Source organism: Mercenaria mercenaria, chromosome 1 (assembly GCF_021730395.1).
Source record: "Mercenaria mercenaria strain notata chromosome 1, MADL_Memer_1, whole genome shotgun sequence".
Lineage (NCBI taxonomy): Eukaryota > Metazoa > Mollusca > Bivalvia > Venerida > Veneridae > Mercenaria > Mercenaria mercenaria.
Window position 1 is genome coordinate 47,390,225 of NC_069361.1, and position 19,834 is coordinate 47,410,058.

The 19,834-nt window shown below is 34.4% G+C and overlaps 1 protein-coding gene across 1 annotated transcript in view; it reads left to right on the forward strand.

The window, feature by feature from the left end:
- Nucleotides 1-2,773: 2,773 nt before the first annotated feature.
- Nucleotides 2,774-19,834, forward strand: part of LOC123539592 (uncharacterized) — a 42,119-nt gene continuing 25,058 nt past the window's right edge. The window contains exon 1 of the mRNA XM_045324245.2: nucleotides 2,774-2,852. Within this exon, the coding sequence (XP_045180180.2) occupies nucleotides 2,820-2,852 (33 nt within the window). The 5' untranslated portion in view covers nucleotides 2,774-2,819. The remainder of the gene's footprint in view (nucleotides 2,853-19,834) is intronic.

Here is a 19,834-nt window from a genome sequence, read left to right on the forward strand (position 1 = left end):
GCTTGTTTCAGTGCTGGTGGGAAAGGGGGGGGGGGGGGGGGGTACCTGACAGTCAACCTATACAGATCTTTGGCTTGTTAAGAAATGGCTTTTGGAGTTTGGCTGGAGGTTATCTTCAACCTACCAAGATCTACGAGACGTATAATACTGTCTTCAAAAATGCCAAGGATTTTCAATACCACAAAACATACCACAGATTTTGAACAGCAGTCAAAATACCATTGTTATTATAGCCCAAGGAACAAAGCAAAAAAAAATGATCTCAATTACAATTCATAACACCAACTTAATGTATGAACTTAGAGAAGAAGAGGGAAGGCGATATTGAACAAAGATTAAATTAATGAACGTAGATCTTATCCTATACACTGGGACCAACTCTTTATATTTTGGTATAGAAATGCATGCAAGTCTTGTATTGAAGATGAAATTTTGGTAGATATTCTAAGGGGGACAACTTTGTATGGAAAAGTTGACAAGTTTACTAAATTACAATATCAAACTATTATCAGTTAAGGGATTAAGGGGATGTACTTCTATGAATTCACAACAGTATTCAACATATTCCAGCAAAACTGACCTGTTAAAGTGCTATTATTTTCACACTCTTAAAATGCTAACAGACCCCTAACATACTCAATTTCTAAATATGAGTGTCCGTCGTTTATATGACTGAAATATTGTTGAAAAAGACGTTAAACCCGAACACACACACACACACACACACACACACACACACACACACACACATGAGTGTACCCTCTCCCCCTGTGGAATCTCAGCACATTTAGATTCAGGTGTTAAATTTACCTGTTCTGGCTTGTTTAATTTTTTACCAAAATCCAGCAGAAAAGATACAGGCATGTAAGCTTTAGAACCTTCTGACAGCGGACTTGAGTTCTAAAACAGAATTTTACAAAGATAAAGACATTTACCCTTTTGATAAAATGTTTCAGGAACATCTGGTACTAACCATGTGTATAAAACATTACATTGGGCATGCTACAGCCATTAGTTACCACATTTTATGGGCATACTTCTTCAATATACAACAATCGGTACCTTTAGAACAGCATATGCAAAATTTCAAACTACAATATTGGCTATTATCCTCATAGCATTTCGGGCTTTATCTTCGAAATTTCTATGAACACTTGGGTCAGTATCCATCGACTACCACATATGCTTATATATTTGTCAATATGGGTTATTTGATCTAAAATAAAAACTTTTGAACATGTTCATATCATTGTTTATATAATAACTGAATAATACACAATAATATTCATTACCGAAAGTCCATTAAATGAGGTTGACAACGCTTTGAATCGCCAAACTCGTTCTCAAAAGCAAAATGTACACACTGTTTGGGGCTGTCCATACTGAACAATATGTCCCATATTCAAATTGTTTAGTGCAAATGGTACAGCTTCTAAACCATGTTGAATCAGTTATAATACTTTAAACAATCAGAATGAGTAATAAGAAAATATTGACCAAAACAATGTCCATACCAAGTTTGACATTTACTCCAGTTTGTAGCATTTTGGAATTATCACATCATTTCGTATTATCCGGATAACAAGGGTGTTATAGGAAAATTAAAAACCAACAGGACTGTTTGGACCTACAATCAGATATTCACAAACTTGGTAATTGGGCCAAATTTTAGGGTATGAGATTCCAACCCGTCAAATGTAATATGACTCCTACTAGAAAGAAAAATATCATTAAATATAACTATATTTTGGGTGGAATAAGTCTTGAATATCTGACATCAATTAAATATCTAGAAGCACACATCAAAAATGATTTGAATTGGAATAAACATATCAACGAAATCTGCAACAAAGCATGTAGAACTTTAGGATTACTAAAAAGGAATTTATCCATGTGCCCCCGTGAAGTTAAACTTCAAGCCTACAAAAGATTAATCCGTCCGGTTTTGGAATATGCCAGTTCAGCATGGGATCCTCATCAGATGTATAAATTTACAAGACAAGTTAGAAAACGTCCAAACAAGACCAGCTAGATATATTTCATCTAACTACAGTTATGAACCTGGTTCTATGTCGAAAATTTTAAGTGAACTGGAACTTACTCCTTTGATAGAAAGAAGAAAGCAAAACAGACTAATTCTATTCTGTAAAGGACTCAATTCTATGGCAAATCTTCCACTTGATAATCTGCAACGACCGTCTCCTTTTACAAAGAATATGAATAGTGATCATTTCAACAGAATTTATGCAAGAACTAATACATTACAATACAGCTTCATTCCAAATACAGTCAGTGACTGGGTCTCTCTACCTCCGGATTTAATCAGTAAATATATGACAGCAACCAATCCAGTCTCTCATTTATATCAGCAGTCGTAGGGGAGGGGGGGGGGGCGTATATTCTAAAACCTAAGCAACTTGACGCAGGCGCGGTGAGTAAATATTTATAATGTTTCACCGTAATCAATCAAGATCAAGATCAAGATAAGCTTGTATAGTATTTTTACATGCAAAACATGCCCTCAGTGATCTTCTGAAATGCTCCTTAGTGGGGGCCCTCTTAGTGGTACCATATGAACTGAAAACTATACTTCAACAGATATATATTTCACTACTTAAATATACTTATAAAAAATATGTGACCAGCTAATACTCTTCAGTGGTCCTTTGAATAATAGTACCTTCTCAATAGTTGTGGTCCTAAGCGCGTGCACAAGTTTTCCGGGTTTCCAGGTTTTAAACTTTCCCAAAAAGTTGGCGTTGTTTAGTTACTTACTAATCGAACGTGTCACGAACCTAAAATACAAACTTTTGATGTGAATGTTCTGTAGTGTATTTTGCACTCGTTTTCAGGTACATATACCTTAATTTAACTAATCCGAACTTGCAAATGTTATAATATATTAGGTGGGTTCTTTTTCAACGGAAATTCCTGCCTATATAACACTCGCGAGAGGGTTGGTAGATAAATTCTTATGGTCCAGTCTAGACACTGTCACGGGCCAAGGTAGTCCAAATAATTGTACTCAAGAGTTGAACTTGAATATTGTTATATTTTTTTGACTGGTCGATATCCCTTTCTAGGTAGACATTATTTAAAATCGGTCTATCGAGGTCTCATTATCCCTGTTTCTCATATTCTCGTTTTTTGCCTTAATGTTGTCAAATAATTTAATGTTTGTTATTTTCTAGACAGGAATGATACAGAACTGACACATTGAAAATTTCAAGTGATTTGAACGCATATTGACAAAATTATCAGCATTTTACTCAATTTACAAAAAAATCCTTATTTTTTTCTGGTGGGGTTAGCACATACATGTGATCTCCCGCTCAGGAGGGTCAAAATCCTGATTTTTTCACCTTGCCTCCCATCTCCCGACCAAAACCAAAATTCTCCCGCTTTTCAAAAAAAAAAAAAAAAAAAAAAATCAGTATTATGACTGGGTTGATAATTACTGAGGAGTGCCAAACATGTTTACACAGTAAATCGATGTGTCACGGACTGTTGTGTATTATACATGTTTGACATGCATGTAGCTGGAGGAAAGAGTTGTTTTTCACAGGTGAATTTTGATAACATGATTAATTGTTTGTTTTGATAAGGGATTAGACAAGCTGGACCTTTTCCACCTGTCTCACGTGGCCGAATATCGGTCCATTCTCAATGCCAATTAGGCTCCATTTTTTACCAGTTTGAAGCAAAAAAACTCCCAGTCATAAGATTAATTAATTGATTAAGAAATAATTCCCAGCTGAAACGATTTTTTGATTATTCAAAGAAAAGTTTTGTTCTGTTATAAAATCACATGAATAATTGTTGGAAAAACCATCCCATTACTATTTTTAGAAAATGAATGTTATTTCCCCTTATGCAGTTACGCCATTTTCTTCCAATGTTTACCAAATTAATTTGCTAATAAAATCGGACTTATTTCATTGAAAAACGGATGAAAACACACACTCACTGATTTGATAACATCAATCTACATTATTTTGGTAAGGGTAAATACATGTTGATGCATTTCTGTTTTCTGTTTTTCACGTCAAAATCATTAATGATCAGTATTTTTATACGAAAGTGGGTGGGGTAAGGAATTTACATAATATTTATGAGTTGTGTTCAGACCAATTGAGAGCTTCGTTTTTTTTTCAGTCTTCGAGTAGAATAATGTTAATACATGTTCACCACCATTTCAGACCTTAATTGAGACTTTGATTCTACAAATTTAATCTGTTAAGAAAGTTTAAAGTTAGAACAAGAGGGAGCTTCTGTAAGACACCATGCTCGACTTTTCTCAGTGATTGACTCTGAATTAAAGCTTTGCCAGTAAAAGGGGCAATTAAAGCTTTGCCAGTAAAGGGGGCATAATAGTCAATAGCTTTGAATGTAACAGAGATATTAGACATTATATAAAACTTTTAACAAAAAAATGTAAGTTAAAAAGTGGCATAACTCTGTCAAAGTTCTAATCAAGAGTTATGAGTATTGTTTCTTCTGGTGTAGACTTACGCGTTATTGTGTGGCCTAAAATGTTGGATTTTGTCTCTAAATTTTGTGTCCGCGCGCTTAATTTTTGTCCATAAAAAACCTCCAGTTTTGAGACCACAACTCCAGCTGAAAAATGGCAAACCTCCAGTTTTGGGATTCTGAACTTATCACATGTATGGGTTAGCAAATTTGCCATAAATTATTTATTATGCAATTACTTGTCATATTTCTTGATGTATTTACTGCAGAATATATCTTTTTATTACACAATGGTAATTTTAATGTTTTAAATTCTACAACTTATTTGTGATGAAAAGTCAAATCTAAATCCACGGAAATACGTGAAACTCTTGGTCCATTTCTGCGGGTGAGGGTGGTATCAAATACAGTAACAAAATAATTAAATGGGATAATTTCTGTAATATTTTATGACTCAGTCTGAAAGACAAGTGATCATACATGTCAAGTTTCCCGGATCGTCCGGGAGTCTCACGGATTTTTTGTCCATTTCCCGGACATACGGAAATCAATTATTTCTCCCGGAAATCCAAAATTCCAAGCTAATGGTTTCCTATATCAAACTTAATCCCTAATTACACACTGTGCCTGACGTAATTTATCACTCTACTGGTATATTGATAAGAGTTTAACAAGGTCACATACTGATGACATTCTGCAAACAGGTGTGTACTGTGCTATATTTAGATTGCGTTCATTGGCGAGTGCTGATACTGACATAATATGATGATAAGACAGGAACTTGTTTATTGAAGATTTTAAGTGTGAAAAGAGATATTTTGAGGATACATTTGAGTAGATTAAAGAGCCGACCTTTATTGGATTGATGGCAATCATTACCACTGATGGAGAAAACAAATAAAGATAGGTTCTAATATTCTTTCAACAGCTATGATTTTCAATTTCATTTTGATGAGTAAAAAGTATTTTTCAGTATAGATTCAAAAGGGTGAAATAGATTTATTTCCATTCAATGTTAGCTTCTGTTCATTTGCAAAAAAATCTAAGAATGTAAAAAAAACCTGCAGATTATTCACATTAAAGAAACTCGCCAGTATAAAATTTCATCCAAATTCCAATTCCTCTGCTCAAACCATACTGTAATAATTGAATAAAGTTACTATAAATCTATATATAATTTTCTGTTTACATTGCAGAATTTCTAAAATGAACTTTTCCAATCTTTCATTTTGGACAGTACCGGTAACTTAAAAGCTAAGGGTGCTTACAAAAAAGATACTGATATATGGCAAACAGTGCAGATCATGATCAGACTGCATGGACAATTTACACTCGTCGCAAAGGCAGAATCAATCGTATTCAACAGGATTAAGATTAAAATGTTTTAAAATGCAACTTAAGCACCTAAAAACATTGATCAGATCTTATCTGTTATACAGTTTTATAGAATCGACCAAAAATTTCCTAAAAAATGCTCGTCGAAAATATCTCCTGGATTTTCATCAAATATCCTGGATTTTCAACTGAAATCTCCTGGAAAATTGTCCACGGAACTTGACATGTATGAGTGATTTTTCTACAAAATAACACCCAAATGCTGTTTATGAAATGGTTAATCTGCTACTGGGAATAAAAACAAGAGGACCATGATGGTCCTGAATCGCTCACCTCTTCCCACATGACCCAGTTTTGAGTATGACGTCGTTTTTTCTATTATTTGACATAGTGACCTAGTTTTTCAGCTCATGTGACCCAGTTTTGAACTTGACCTAGATATTATCAAGATAAAAATTCTGACCAATTTTCATGAAGATCCATTGAAAAATATGGTCTCTAGAGAGGTCACAAGGTTTTTCTATTATTTGACCTATTGACCTAGTTTTCGAAGGTACGTGACCCTGTTTTGACCTTTATCTAGATATCATCAAGGTGAACATTCTCACTATTTTCATGAAGATCTCATGAAAAACATGGCCTCTAGAGAGGTCACAATGTTTTTCTATCTTTATACCTACTGGCCTAGTTTTTGATCGCACATGACCCAGTTTCGAAACTGACCTAGATATCATCAAGGTGAACATTCAGATCAATTTTCATGAAGATCCATTGAAAAATATGGCCTCTAGAGAGGTCAAAAGATTTTAATAATTTTAGACCTACTGACCTAGTTTTTGACCGCAGTTGACCCAGTTTCAAACTTGACCTATATATCATCAAGATGAACATTCAGACCAACTTTCATACAGATCCCATGAAAAGTATGGCCTGTAGAGAGGTCACAAGGTTTTTTTATTATTTGACCTACTGACCTAGTTTTTTAAGGCACGTGACCCAGTTTCAAACTTGATCTAGATATCATCAAGGTGAACATTCTGACCAATTTTTATGGAGATCCATTCACAAATATGGCCTCTAGAGGGGTCACAAGGTTTTTCTATTTTTATACCTACTGACCTAGTTTTTGACCGCACATGACCCTGTTTCGAACTTGACCTAGATATCATCAAGATGAACATTCAGTCCAATTTTCATACAGATCCCATGAAAAATATGGCCTTTAGAGAGGTCACAAAGTTTTTCCATTATCTGACCTACTGACTTAGTTTTTGATGGCACGTGATCCAGTTTCGAACTTGACCTAGATATCATCAAGGTGAATGTTCTGACCAATTTTCATGAAGATCTTGTGAAATATATGGCCTCTAGAGAGGTCACAAGGTTTTTCTATTTTTAGACCTACTGACCTAGTTTTTTATGGCACGTGACCCAGTTTCAAACTTGACCTAGATATCATCATGGTGAACATTCTGAGCAATTTTCATGAAGATCTCATGAAAAATATGGCCTCTAGAGAGGTCACAAACTTTTTCTATTTTTAGACCTACTGACCTAGTTTTTGACCGGACGTGACCCACATTCAAACTTGACCTAGATATCATCAAGATGAACATTCAGACCAACTTTCATACAGATCCCATGAAAAATATGGCCTTTAGAGAGGTCACAAGGTTTTTCTATTATTTGACCTACTGACCTAGTTTTTGACGGCACGTGACCCAGTTTCGAACTTGATCTAGATATCATCATGGTGAATGTTCTGATCAATTTTCATGAAGATCCCATGAAAAATATGGCCTCTAGAGAGGTCACAAGGTTTTTCTATTTTTAGACCTACTGACCTAGTTTTTGATGGCACGTGATCCAGTTTCGAACTTGACCTAGATATCATCAAGGTGAATGTTCTGACCAATTTTCATGAAGATCTTGTGAAATATATGGCCTCTAGAGAGGTCACAAGGTTTTTCTATTTTTAGACCTACTGACCTAGTTTTTTATGGCACGTGACCCAGTTTCAAACTTGACCTAGATATCATCATGGTGAACATTCTGAGCAATTTTCATGAAGATCTTGTGAAATATATGGCCTCTAGAGAGGTCACAAGGTTTTTCTATTTTTAGACCTACTGACCTAGTTTTTGATGGCACGTGACCCAGTTTCGAACTTGACCTAGATATCATCAAGATGAACATTCTGACCAATTTTCATAAAGATCCCATGAAAAATGTGACCTCTAGAGTGGTCACAAGCAAAAGTTTACGGACGCACGCACGGACGCACGGACGGACGACGGACACCGCGCGATCACAAAATCTCACCTTGTCACTTTGTGACAGGTGAGCTAACAACCCCTTACATGTAGACCCCCGAGAATATGAGAAAACAGGATATTTAGACTAGGGCCAAAGATATTTCTACCCAAAGAATATCAAACTATTTTCCATTCACACCATTACATCTGATACTCACTTCCCTGAAGAAATATTTTGCCACATAACTTCAAACCTTTATCAAAGGACCGATTTTTGTTGGATTTGAATAAATAAAATGGGAAAAAAAACCCCAGAAAGCTGACACTTTCCTTAATCTTGTAGAGCCATAATTATGATTGTTGTTTATAATGTCAGATTTCTACATACAGAAACAAACATTCTTCTTGAACGCAGTCTGATCATGGTCTGCACTGTTCGGTATTCAGTCAGTAAATTTTCAGTGAAAACCCCTTTGAGTAATAAGTGGTACTGTCCAAATTGAAAGATGGACCAGTCCATTATAGAAATATAGCAGGGTAAGGGTTAATGTTCTTTGAACAACATAAACATATTCATACAATAAAAATGTTTCACACATACACACAAAATACTCCAGGCCAAAATATTTGTTCTTTTGCAGCGATGATGAAATATTTCATGAAGAATGTTTTTTGACTTCTACTGCCTTCTACAATAAAGTAAAAAACGATACCAAAATAAGAATTGTCTTCTGCTTATATGACGCTTTGATGTGAGTGTATATCAAAATCCCCTTGATCAAAATCCCCTCCACTGAAAAATGACAGGGTGTTACAAAATCCCCTTCATTCTTTTGCAGTCATAATCTCCTCTGTGATTAACATTACAGATATATAGATATCAGTGCTCCAAATTATATTATGTTTGCTAAAGGCATTGTATGTACTTGCTTTATGCAATAGACTTTTAAGTTGTATATAGTTATATTTGTACTTGATGAAATAAGTAAAAATCACAGAGGGGATTATGATACCCCCGGCAAAAGTATGAAGGGGATTTTGTAACACCCAGTCATTTTTCAGTGGAGGGGATTTTGATCAAGGGGATTTTGATTGTCTCCCCTTTGATGTGTGTCTGTTAAAATAAACACGAACTATTTAAAGAAATGAACAGCATAGTAACATGTAGGTATTTGTACATTGGCATAGCAAATTGTAACGGAAGTTAAACAAAAGGAAAGCAGCCACCTGGTTTGTATTTTAGTATCATAAACTACACTTCTTTTTATTTCTTTCTTTCAGCAGACTATCATTAAAGTGTCATTGAAGCTTGAAAATAATACTGCATATCTATATGTGTAGTAAATAGTGGATTAGAAGACAACTTGCCTCATCATTCTCATCCTTGAACATATTATTCAGCTTCTATACCCATTTTTGAACATGTAGATCTAATTACGAATTATTTTGTCTTTAAATATGTCAGGACTATGCAAAGATAGTATGATAAACATGCAGACACATTACTATTTCTATTGCGAAATCCTTATACCAAATTCTTAACTCCGTAACGGATATTAATCACATCAGATTGTACTAAATAAGACAATATTTACTTTTCCTCACTTTCAAACAGTGTTTCAATCAGGTCAATAGTTTCTGTTCCTAATTTAAAAAGTCTTCTGCTTTTACCAGGTGGAAAAGGTTCTGGAATTTTTGTCAATATGTCTTTACTTGGCATCCAAGTTTCATCTCGTTTGACTGACCACGGAATGAATCACCAAGTTTTCCAGCTTCTTGCATGAAATTTATTTTAGTTTTAGATTCTCTTGTGTTTGTGTCTGTCACAACACCAATATACCACTCTTCATCAAATACTGCAGCACAATATTCACCCTTTTCTAATTGAACATCTTTGCTTGCTGACTCAGAATTGCTTCTTCTATCCCCCTTTGCCGTGACAGTCTTGCTTTTCAGATCTTTATCCCTTTTTATCAACTCATGGACTGTCCATCCACTGAGGTGACAATTATTGTGTTTCAGATTATTGGTACAACTGAGTGAATTTTGAAAGTGCCTTGTATTGCTTTCAGTCCAGTAGCTGGTATCTCTTTTGTCTTCTGATAATGCTTCTTCACTCTTAAGAATTTCCTGTTTTCTCTTTTTGGCTTCTGGTTCACTCAGCATATCTGTTGGTATAAAACTCTTCCTTTTTTTTCTCGATCTTTCTTGAGAAAGGCTCCAGATTCTGATTTCTTCCTTTCTCTGTATCGTTTCTATATTTCTGCATGAGACAGTGGCATTCTGGAAAACAAAAGGAAAGGCTATTGAAATTTTAACTTCCGTTACATTTTTCAATGATTTCGTTTAAATTTGATGGTTTAATTTAAACATTTTATGATGTTATGTTTGTTTTTAAGGTTAAAAAAGTGATATGTTGCAGTAAAGAATTATTGCTGTTATGGTTCAGTGATTTGGTAGAACTGTAGGCATGTACGTGAAAATAGACTTAACTTCTGTTACCATGAGTATTGATTTAAGAACATTGCTCGAAGTTGAAGAAAATATTGTTTTATTTTGATAATTAGCACAGTTCCTATATTGAAAATAATAATTATATTGGTTCAAAATGAAAAATATAGCAGCAGATACTGATTAGAACAAATGTTTGAAACTGTTAACATCCGTGGCCCCCTTTCAAAATTGCCCAAAGAATTAAAATTCATGCAAAACTGTGGTTGTCATGGCAACTGAAAGGAAAATCTTCTCAGCCAGATTTTAAATATATTTTGTAGAAATAATGTCTAGGTGACCATCTACCGAAATTGCTCAGGCCGTTCTATTTCGTTAAAATGTATGGCCGCCAGGGGGCAGGGCTTATTTTCTCTATATGGCTATATTGTAAATTTTCAAAATTTTCAAAAATCTTCTTCTTCAAAATCACTGGGCAGATTTACACCAAACTTCACAGGAATGATCCTTGGGTGGTTCCCTTTCAAAATTGTCCATAGAATTAAAAGCTACGCAGAACTGTGGTTGCCATGGCAACTGAAAGGAAAATCTTTAAAAAATACGCTCAGAAACTGTCTGCCGGATTTTAATATATTTTGTAGAAATGATCTCTAGATGACTCTCTACCAGAATAGGCAATTTGCTTAAGCAGTTCTATTTCGGGGGGAAAAAATGGCCGCCAGGGGTCGGGGCAATCTGAAAGTTTTCGATCTTCGTAAAAGTTAGATCTGAAGACAGCCTATTCAAATTCATCTCTGTATAATCAGATTTCCAATATTGCTATTTTTATTTCCATCAAATTGAATCTATCTTTATTTGAACCAATCAGATGACTGGTTTCATCTAGCGATTGGCTAAAAGGGACTGGACTCAGATTTTGGCTAAAATATTTTTTCTTTAGAATAAATTTTAAAGTTTCGTCAAATTATGAACATAAAAACATGAAATTGTTTCTAAAACTATCTTTGAAAAATTGTGAAATCAAGAAAAAGTCACACCCGAGTCGGGAATTGAACCCGGGTTGCTGGGGCAATAAATATTTTCCTGCATACTTGACCAATACACCACAGAAGTACACTAATTATCGATGGTTGAATATAAAGCTTTATAATTAAGGCAGTTTACCTCTGATATCCCTTACAAACGCTTAATTTTGAATGGAAAAATAGGAAAAACAACTATTTCTAGTGTGTTAATATTTAATAAGCTTACTTATTAGAATTATAGACTGGAATCCCAGGTTAAATATATATTTTTCTGGACTTCTACTTTCACTGTCAAAATGTTGAAAGCAAGGCTCTGATTGGTAAAGGAGTGTCTAAATAGCTTGTGTGTGTAGCATTAATTGGAGATGATTGTAATCAGATTTGCGGTTGGGCTTATTTTCCTTATAAATATTGATATATTGTAAATTTCAGAAATCTTCTTCTTTGAAAGCTGAAGGCCTAGAGCTTAGATATTTGGCATGTTGCATTGGCTAATGGACTTTTACCAAGATTGTTCAAATTATGATCCCAGGGTCAATATTGGCCCGCTCCGTGTTCCCTTGATTTTACATAGAGCTCTATAGGAAGTGGACAGTGCTGGTTTTCCCTATATCATGAACTTAAGCAATGGGACTCAGGTGAGCGATTTAGTGCCACCATCGCCCTCTTGTTTAATTTGAACTTGTTATTTTGTGTGATTTACCGAACATAAAGTTTTCCTTTCATTCCGAAAAGAGCATTTTACTTTAAAACCAGTATCTGTAGGTAAATATCTGCAGGTATAAATGAGTAATGGCAATAGCGATTCGGAATACCTGGAAATTACTTGGAATAGCCGCGGTTGTGGAGTTCGGGAAAATTTGAATATTACGCAAAGTATGTGATATTTCACATGGTTCGCACAGGTCCTTGAAAGTCCTTGAATTTGATCCTAAGTCCTTGAAAAGTCCTTGATTTTTTTCTTCCAAAAATCCCCTGAAAAAGTACTTGAATTTTGAAAAAAAAGGTAGAAAAGTCCTTAAATTTTGCTAAAAACGTGGGTGCAATCGTATTGTAGGGGAAAAATACAAAAAATAAATAATAAATAAGTCAAAACGAGCGAAAAAACGGTGTAAAATAAAAATACATGCACACCCACGGAGGGAACGCTAGTTGAACACCGTTTCGGTACGGAAGTTAGATACGGAATAGCGATTTTCACAACGTTAAAATATTATGCGCAAGGTCATTGTAGCGTGACTTATCAAGGCTGATCACTACCAAATAGAATGTAAGCCTCCGCAGGTCTAGTCACAAGTAGTCCAAATATAAATAGTACTAATCTTTTTTCCTTTCCTAGTGCATTTTCTCGGCAGCAATGTGCTTACTTTTACCCTACCGCGTTTCAGTATGTATCACTTTGCATTGTAATGAAATCGGCATGTTCCTATCGCATGCTAGATAAAAATGGCGGCGTAAGAATTTAATGTCACGAAAAGAGAAATTGAAAGAAGCGAAAAGTAGTAAATTCAGCGGGTTGTATTTAACGAACTGTAGTTTTCTTATATAAAAGTTAACACCCCCTTTTCTTTTTGTTTTTCTAAAGTAGCGATCTAGCTCTTTATGGGAATATAAGTCTCTGAAAATCTGATATGCTAGAAAATGTCGAAACACCGTTATGAAGTGAGTGGATTTTATATGAAATAAAGAACAGCTGGATTTAGTGGTGTTCAGCCTATAAGGGGCAATACATGTTATTTTCTGAAAGCCCTCGAAAATGAATGGAAATGCCATTAATCTATTCTTTATGATGTAAAACGGTAACAAATGGCTGAAAACGCTTAAATTTCTTGTGTTTTTGGAATTTAGATCGAATTTTCGACCAGTTGGCACTATTTTGGTTCGTTTTAGGACCTAGTAAATGTCTTTTCTCGCATTTTAGCACTTCATTTGTCTAAATAATATTGAAATTAGCATGTTTCTGAATGAAAATGACAAACATCGTAACGATTAAATGGATGGTAAATGTAAATTCCACGAATAAGGTAAAATTAATTGAAATATTGCTTGCACAGGGCTAAATTTTGCATATTTTTGGGGATGGGGGTGACCTGTAATGAATGGTTATTTCTCTACATTTTCTCAATATTTTGCACCAAAACAAAGCAGAATCATTGTGAAATAGGTGTACCTTGAGAATGAATGCAAATTCATGGAAAAATCAGACAAAAATTTTCTCTTATAGGCTGATCACTACCAAATAGAATGTAAGCCTCCGCAGGTCTAGTCACAAGTAGTCCAAATATAAATAGTACTAATCTTTTTTCCTTTCCTAGTGCATTTTCTCGGCAGCAATGTGCTTACTTTTACCCTACCGCGTTTCAGTATGTATCACTTTGCATTGTAATGAAATCGGCATGTTCCTATCGCATGCTAGATAAAAATGGCGGCGTAAGAATTTAATGTCACGAAAAGAGAAATTGAAAGAAGCGAAAAGTAGTAAATTCAGCGGGTTGTATTTAACGAACTGTAGTTTTCTTATATAAAAGTTAACACCCCCTTTTCTTTTTGTTTTTCTAAAGTAGCGATCTAGCTCTTTATGGGAATATAAGTCTCTGAAAATCTGATATGCTAGAAAATGTCGAAACACCGTTATGAAGTGAGTGGATTTTATATGAAATAAAGAACAGCTGGATTTAGTGGTGTTCAGCCTCAACAACAACAATGAGTGGCCCAAAAAATAAATGTAGTTTCGCCAATAAATGGCTTACACAGGATGATTATTCATCGTGGTTAAAGGAGTTTAAGTCAGACAAGCATAAGTGTATGTGATAAACTCATTGATGTCGGAACTATGGGAGAAAGTGCATTGAAATCACACGCGAAAACAAGAAGTGAAGTCCCTTGAGGACAAATTGAAAACTAGTCTTGAGAGCTTGAAAGACATAAGAAACATGTACTAAGTATGTATACAGGCAAATATAGCTCATAAAAGGTAATCCCATTGAAGATCTCATAAAGGTTAAGATATGCTATTGTAGCTTATGGAAAATAAAACTGTTCTGTAACTTTTCTTCTGTCATAATGCCTTATGAAGAGCCTAAATGGTTTTGTAATTTAAGATTTAAAGCGATTAAAATAGTCCTTGAAAATCCATAAAAAGTCCTTAAAAAGTCCTTGAAAAGTCCTTGAATTTTTTTTGCCAAGTCCTGTATGAACCATGTTTCAGAATTCAGATTAATAGCCTTTTATTGGCAACTTAATGATCTATTCATATTGAAGCATTAGTCTAATTGTAATTTTTATGAAAACACTGGTTTAGAATACCCGAGTACACTGTACATGACTGTGAATGGCGTAACTATGATGTGTCCTATACCAGTTCCAATTACACTCTTTCAGAGATCATTGTGTTTGTGTCATTTACACATTAATGTCATTTCTGTTTTAGAAATTATTGTACATAATCTGTGAAATATTTTGACATTCTCATGTTACAGTTTCAAATCTACGAAATAAATGAATAAACAAGATTTGTAACTGAATAAATACTTAATAAAGAAATATTTTTACATGAACATTTCCTTCTATAAACTTGACTGTATGCAGTCGAAAAAATGGTCAGTATTTAAAATACACACAATTAATTGCTCACGATTTTAATACTTAAAGTAAATGAAAAATTGATACCTAGATTTTACTTTCACATGTCTAAAATCATCAGGAAATTTGAAAGAATTTAGTTTAAAACGAATGATTAAAAACTATGACAAGTGCGGTAATGTAACCAGCTACCTGCATTTTGTTGAGATTTTAATGCATCAATACCACAGTGCCACACAGTCACGGCCTGTAAACACTGGCTCGTCCTCTTTGAGGAGATGAGTTGAAAAAAGAGCCAATGATACTTCCGAGGAGGCGCTAATGACTGGAACTTCATGCAGAATGTAAACAAAGAAGAAGGTTGAGTTGATTGTTTCCTTTCTCAGATAAATGTAAGGCCCTATTTCAAAAAATAGCCAATGTAGTTCCATTCAGAAATGATTATACTTTTTATATATGCAGGCCATTTTGCAAGGTAAATGCATTCCTTGACGTGAGAACTTTTGAAAGTTGGAAAATACAGTAAGTCCAAACCAAATGTAGACATTTTTCCATATATTTCACCCTAATTTACACAAATTTAAGATTTTATAGTCCCTGCATCAACCTTGCTGAAAGCATATCTTACTACTGCATGACGTACGTGGTTTACTAGCGTGTTTATCTTGTACATGTGCATTAATCACCATGTGGAGGAGCCACGGCCGCAGAGGAGGCGCTAAGAACCGGAGTGGGAGCCAAAGCACTTTGAAATGGAGATTTTTTAATGTGTCATCAATTCTCACATACCAGAGCTTTATCATGATTTCCTTGGATTGTTACAAACAGCTGATGGATGATGTTTTAACAACATCCTATTCATTTCCTTAGAATGTATTACGAGATATTTGCACTTCTCTTTTCTTTTGCACTTGTCTAATGATGGGCTATCATGGCGTTATAAGTTGTATAATTATGATATTTTCTGTGAAAGGGACATTCCCTAATGCACAACGGTTTTCATGTTTTCATGGATTTTTAATAGTTAGTGTTAACTTTGTGTTAGTCTTGAAATGCAATTGCAATATGCAATATGTGCTTCACTAGGTACTTACAAATGCTAAATAAATATAATTGTTTACTTGTAAATTGCTTAATTCGATTACATATACGTATATGAAAATGCTAACACTCAAAATACCTCTCCCAGATGTTCTAACGATAACAAAGAAACTGAAAACGTTAGATATTTATTTCCCTGTCGAACCGCATGTATCATACAGCTTTTGTCTTATCCTTGTCCGTTTGTGAGTAGTCGTTCTGCAGTCAAAGTCATATTAATTAGTTATTATTTAGTACTGGGAGGGTGCCATCTGTTGAAGCAATATTTGATGTCAGATTTGTTTTTAATTAATGCTACGTAGTAAGAATGGGTATTGAACGTTACTGAGCTTACAGTTACAGAATTATAAATACAGTTTTCTAATTTTACTTAAATAACGTTTGTAAGGAAACATGTATGTTGATACTTAATTTCCAGCTAGCGCGATTCATTGATTTGAAAAAATATCATTTCTTATATTTACATTATATAGTATCACTGCCTTACTCGATTTTATTTATGCTTTCAAATAACTCTTAAAAATTTGTTTCTAAATGGGTGAGAAAAGACATAAATATACTGAAAAGATAAAAAAAAAAACAAATGAGCAAAAATATCGAGGGAGTTTTATAAATAAAGTGTACATTCTTACATGACTAGCAATGCTTAAATCGTCAAAACAATATTGTGTTTACGTCACGTGAACGTTGTATTTAGCGCCATGTATGCACCCAGAAATAGCGCTTCAAAGTTTAATAAAACATTTTACTTCTAAAGTAGCAAGTATAAAACCAAATGTCAAATAGCACAACTGTTTTGTTTAATTTACACATATACTAAGCTGATTAATGGTTTGTAGAATAAATCGCCATCATTTCCGCAAAAAGTATTACCATTTTCGGTCCTGGTGTGTATTGTACAAGCGAACGATTGGTGATAATACAATTTTTGTGCAAATGAGATCTGAATGTGCTCACTTTATTGCTGGTGACAATCGTTCTCTTGCGCTTCATTTTATTTGGGGTGCTCATGGTTACATTTCTAAACTGTTCGTCTAAATTTGATGTATTTTGCTGTGCTTTATTTTCTTTTCTTTTAAATTTGTATGTTACATCATTCTTTTTGGTTGTCAATGATAACCCTATCCTACGTTTGCCTTTAAACAGACCCATCTGGAAAGAACAAAAGTAATAATATCATACAGAACTGAGCATCCTTTCTTTGCGATTCCTTTCAAACTTTTAAAATAAAATTGACCATTAAACATTAAACTTTGTAGCCGTTGCGCTGATACATACACATATATTAAGCTCAATTTTTCGAAGAAAAAGTAAAGCTATTGCACTCGCACCGGTGTCGGCGTCGGAGTTGGAGTTGGCGTCGCCGTTGGTTATTTTTTTTATAAAGTCAAATATTTCTGTTACTATCAAAGCTATTGACTTGAAACGTAAAACAGTTATTTACTATCAAAGTCTACACCAGGAGAAACAATCTCTATAACTCTGATTGAATTTTGAGTTATCCCCTTTTTAACTTAGAGTTTTAAGTTTTATAAAGTTTTACTGGCAAAGCTCTAATTCAGAGTCAAGTACTGAGAAAAGTCGAGTGGGCTGTCTTATGGACAGCTCTTGTTATTTTAGGTAGATTATGTGCATTTGGGCAGTATAATACATTTTCAAGCATCAAATTATAAACATTAAAACGAAATAGATATTACATTACGAGAAGGAAAACGCTCTATACGAGTGTTCATCACCCAGGAAATGAATTGGTCAGTGGCTCCGACTCTGGACTTTTGCGCCTCCTCCAAGGCTTTGGCTCCTCCTCTTAGCCAAAATTGAGCATAGTGGGGTAAAATCCGCCGTTAAAACACATAAATAATACAGATTTAACATACCATTATGGGAAAAATTGGTACAATGTATGTTTACTCTTATATGTGTAAATTGGGATAAAATATATGTGTAAATCTCCACTTTTGGTTCAAACTTACCCCATTTTCCAACTTTCAAAAGTTCTCACGTCAAGGAATGCATTTACCTTGCAAAATGGCCTGCATATATAAAAAGTATAATCATTTCTGAATGGAACTACATTGGCTATTTTTTGAAATAGGGCCTTACATTTATCTCAGAAAGGAAACAATCTACTCACCCTTCTTCTTTGTTTACATTCTGCATAAAGTTCCGGTCATTAGCGCCTCCTCGGAAGTATCATTGGCTCTTTTATCAACTCATCTCCTCAAAGAGGACAAGCCAGTGTTTACAGGCCGTGACAGTGTGTTGAAAGGATTGTGTTAATAAAATTGTGATAATTAGGTGTCTATGGTGATACCTCTCATAGGATTTTGAAAGGAGTTACAAGGAACTATAAATGTCATCCATGGGGTATAATAAATAATTAGCACCAATAATCACATCCACACTCCATCCCTATACTCCTCCATGATAGCAACAACCACCACTTTTTCTTAGTTTCGATTACAAGATGGACATCATGTATTTGGAATCTTACATAATGTGTTTGAATGCCAAGCAATTGTGTTTTCGAACATAAAACAGGGGTCAAATTTAACAATAGTTTGTACTAGCTGAAATTAGCTAGTGCCCTTTTTGATCACTAGCTAAAATGAAAAGTACTGGCTAAAGTTAATAATATTTAATTACTCTATTAATATTTGACTGGCCAAAGCTTACTGATTGATCTCTGTTAGTAGCCAGTCACAAACAAAAATATTTCTATTAGCTTAAAATAGCTTGTGCCATTTTTGTTAAACAATAAAATATCATGATCTTAAATGATAGCATTCCTTTCATGAAGAAAACTGTGTACCTTCAAAACAATTAAACTTTATTAAAGCTCTGAAGACATTTGCTTGTTATATTATTGACTAGCTGAAATTAGCTAGTACATTTCAAACCCACTAGCTATTTTAAAATTCCACTAGCATTTAGCTTGTATGCTTGTCTAAATTTGAACCCTGATAAAATATGCTGATGAATTTATGGAGTGCTACAGACATGTCCTAGATTTTAACACGTCTTCAGGGTTCGAATTTAAGCTCACATACTCGCGAAAATGGGAATACATTTTTAAAAATGCCAATGACTTTGAAAAGTCCACTTGCCTGTGAAAAGTCTACAAATCTCCTGTTTGAAAAATACCAAATTTTCGCCTGTTACTTAAAAAACCATTTTTAGCTCATCTGATTTTTTGAAAAAAAATGATTCATGAGTTATTGTCATCACTTGAGCGGTTGTCGGCGTCGGCGTTGCCTGGTTAAGTTTTATGTTTAGGTCAGCTTTTCTCCTAAACTATCAAAGCTATTGCTTTGAAACTTGGAATACTTGTTCACCATCATAAGCTGACCCTGTATAGCAAGAAACATAACTCCATCTTGCTTTTTGCAAGATTTATGGCCCCTTTTGTACTTAGAAAATGTCAGATTTTTAGGTTAAGTTTTATGTTTAGGTCAACTTTTCTCCTAGACTATCAAAGCTATTGCTTTGAAACTTGGAATACTTGTTCACCATCATAAGCTGACCCTGTATAGCAAGAAACATAACTCCATCTTGCTTTTTGCAAGATTTATGGCCCCTTTTGTACTTAGAAAATGTCAGATTTCTTGGTTAAGT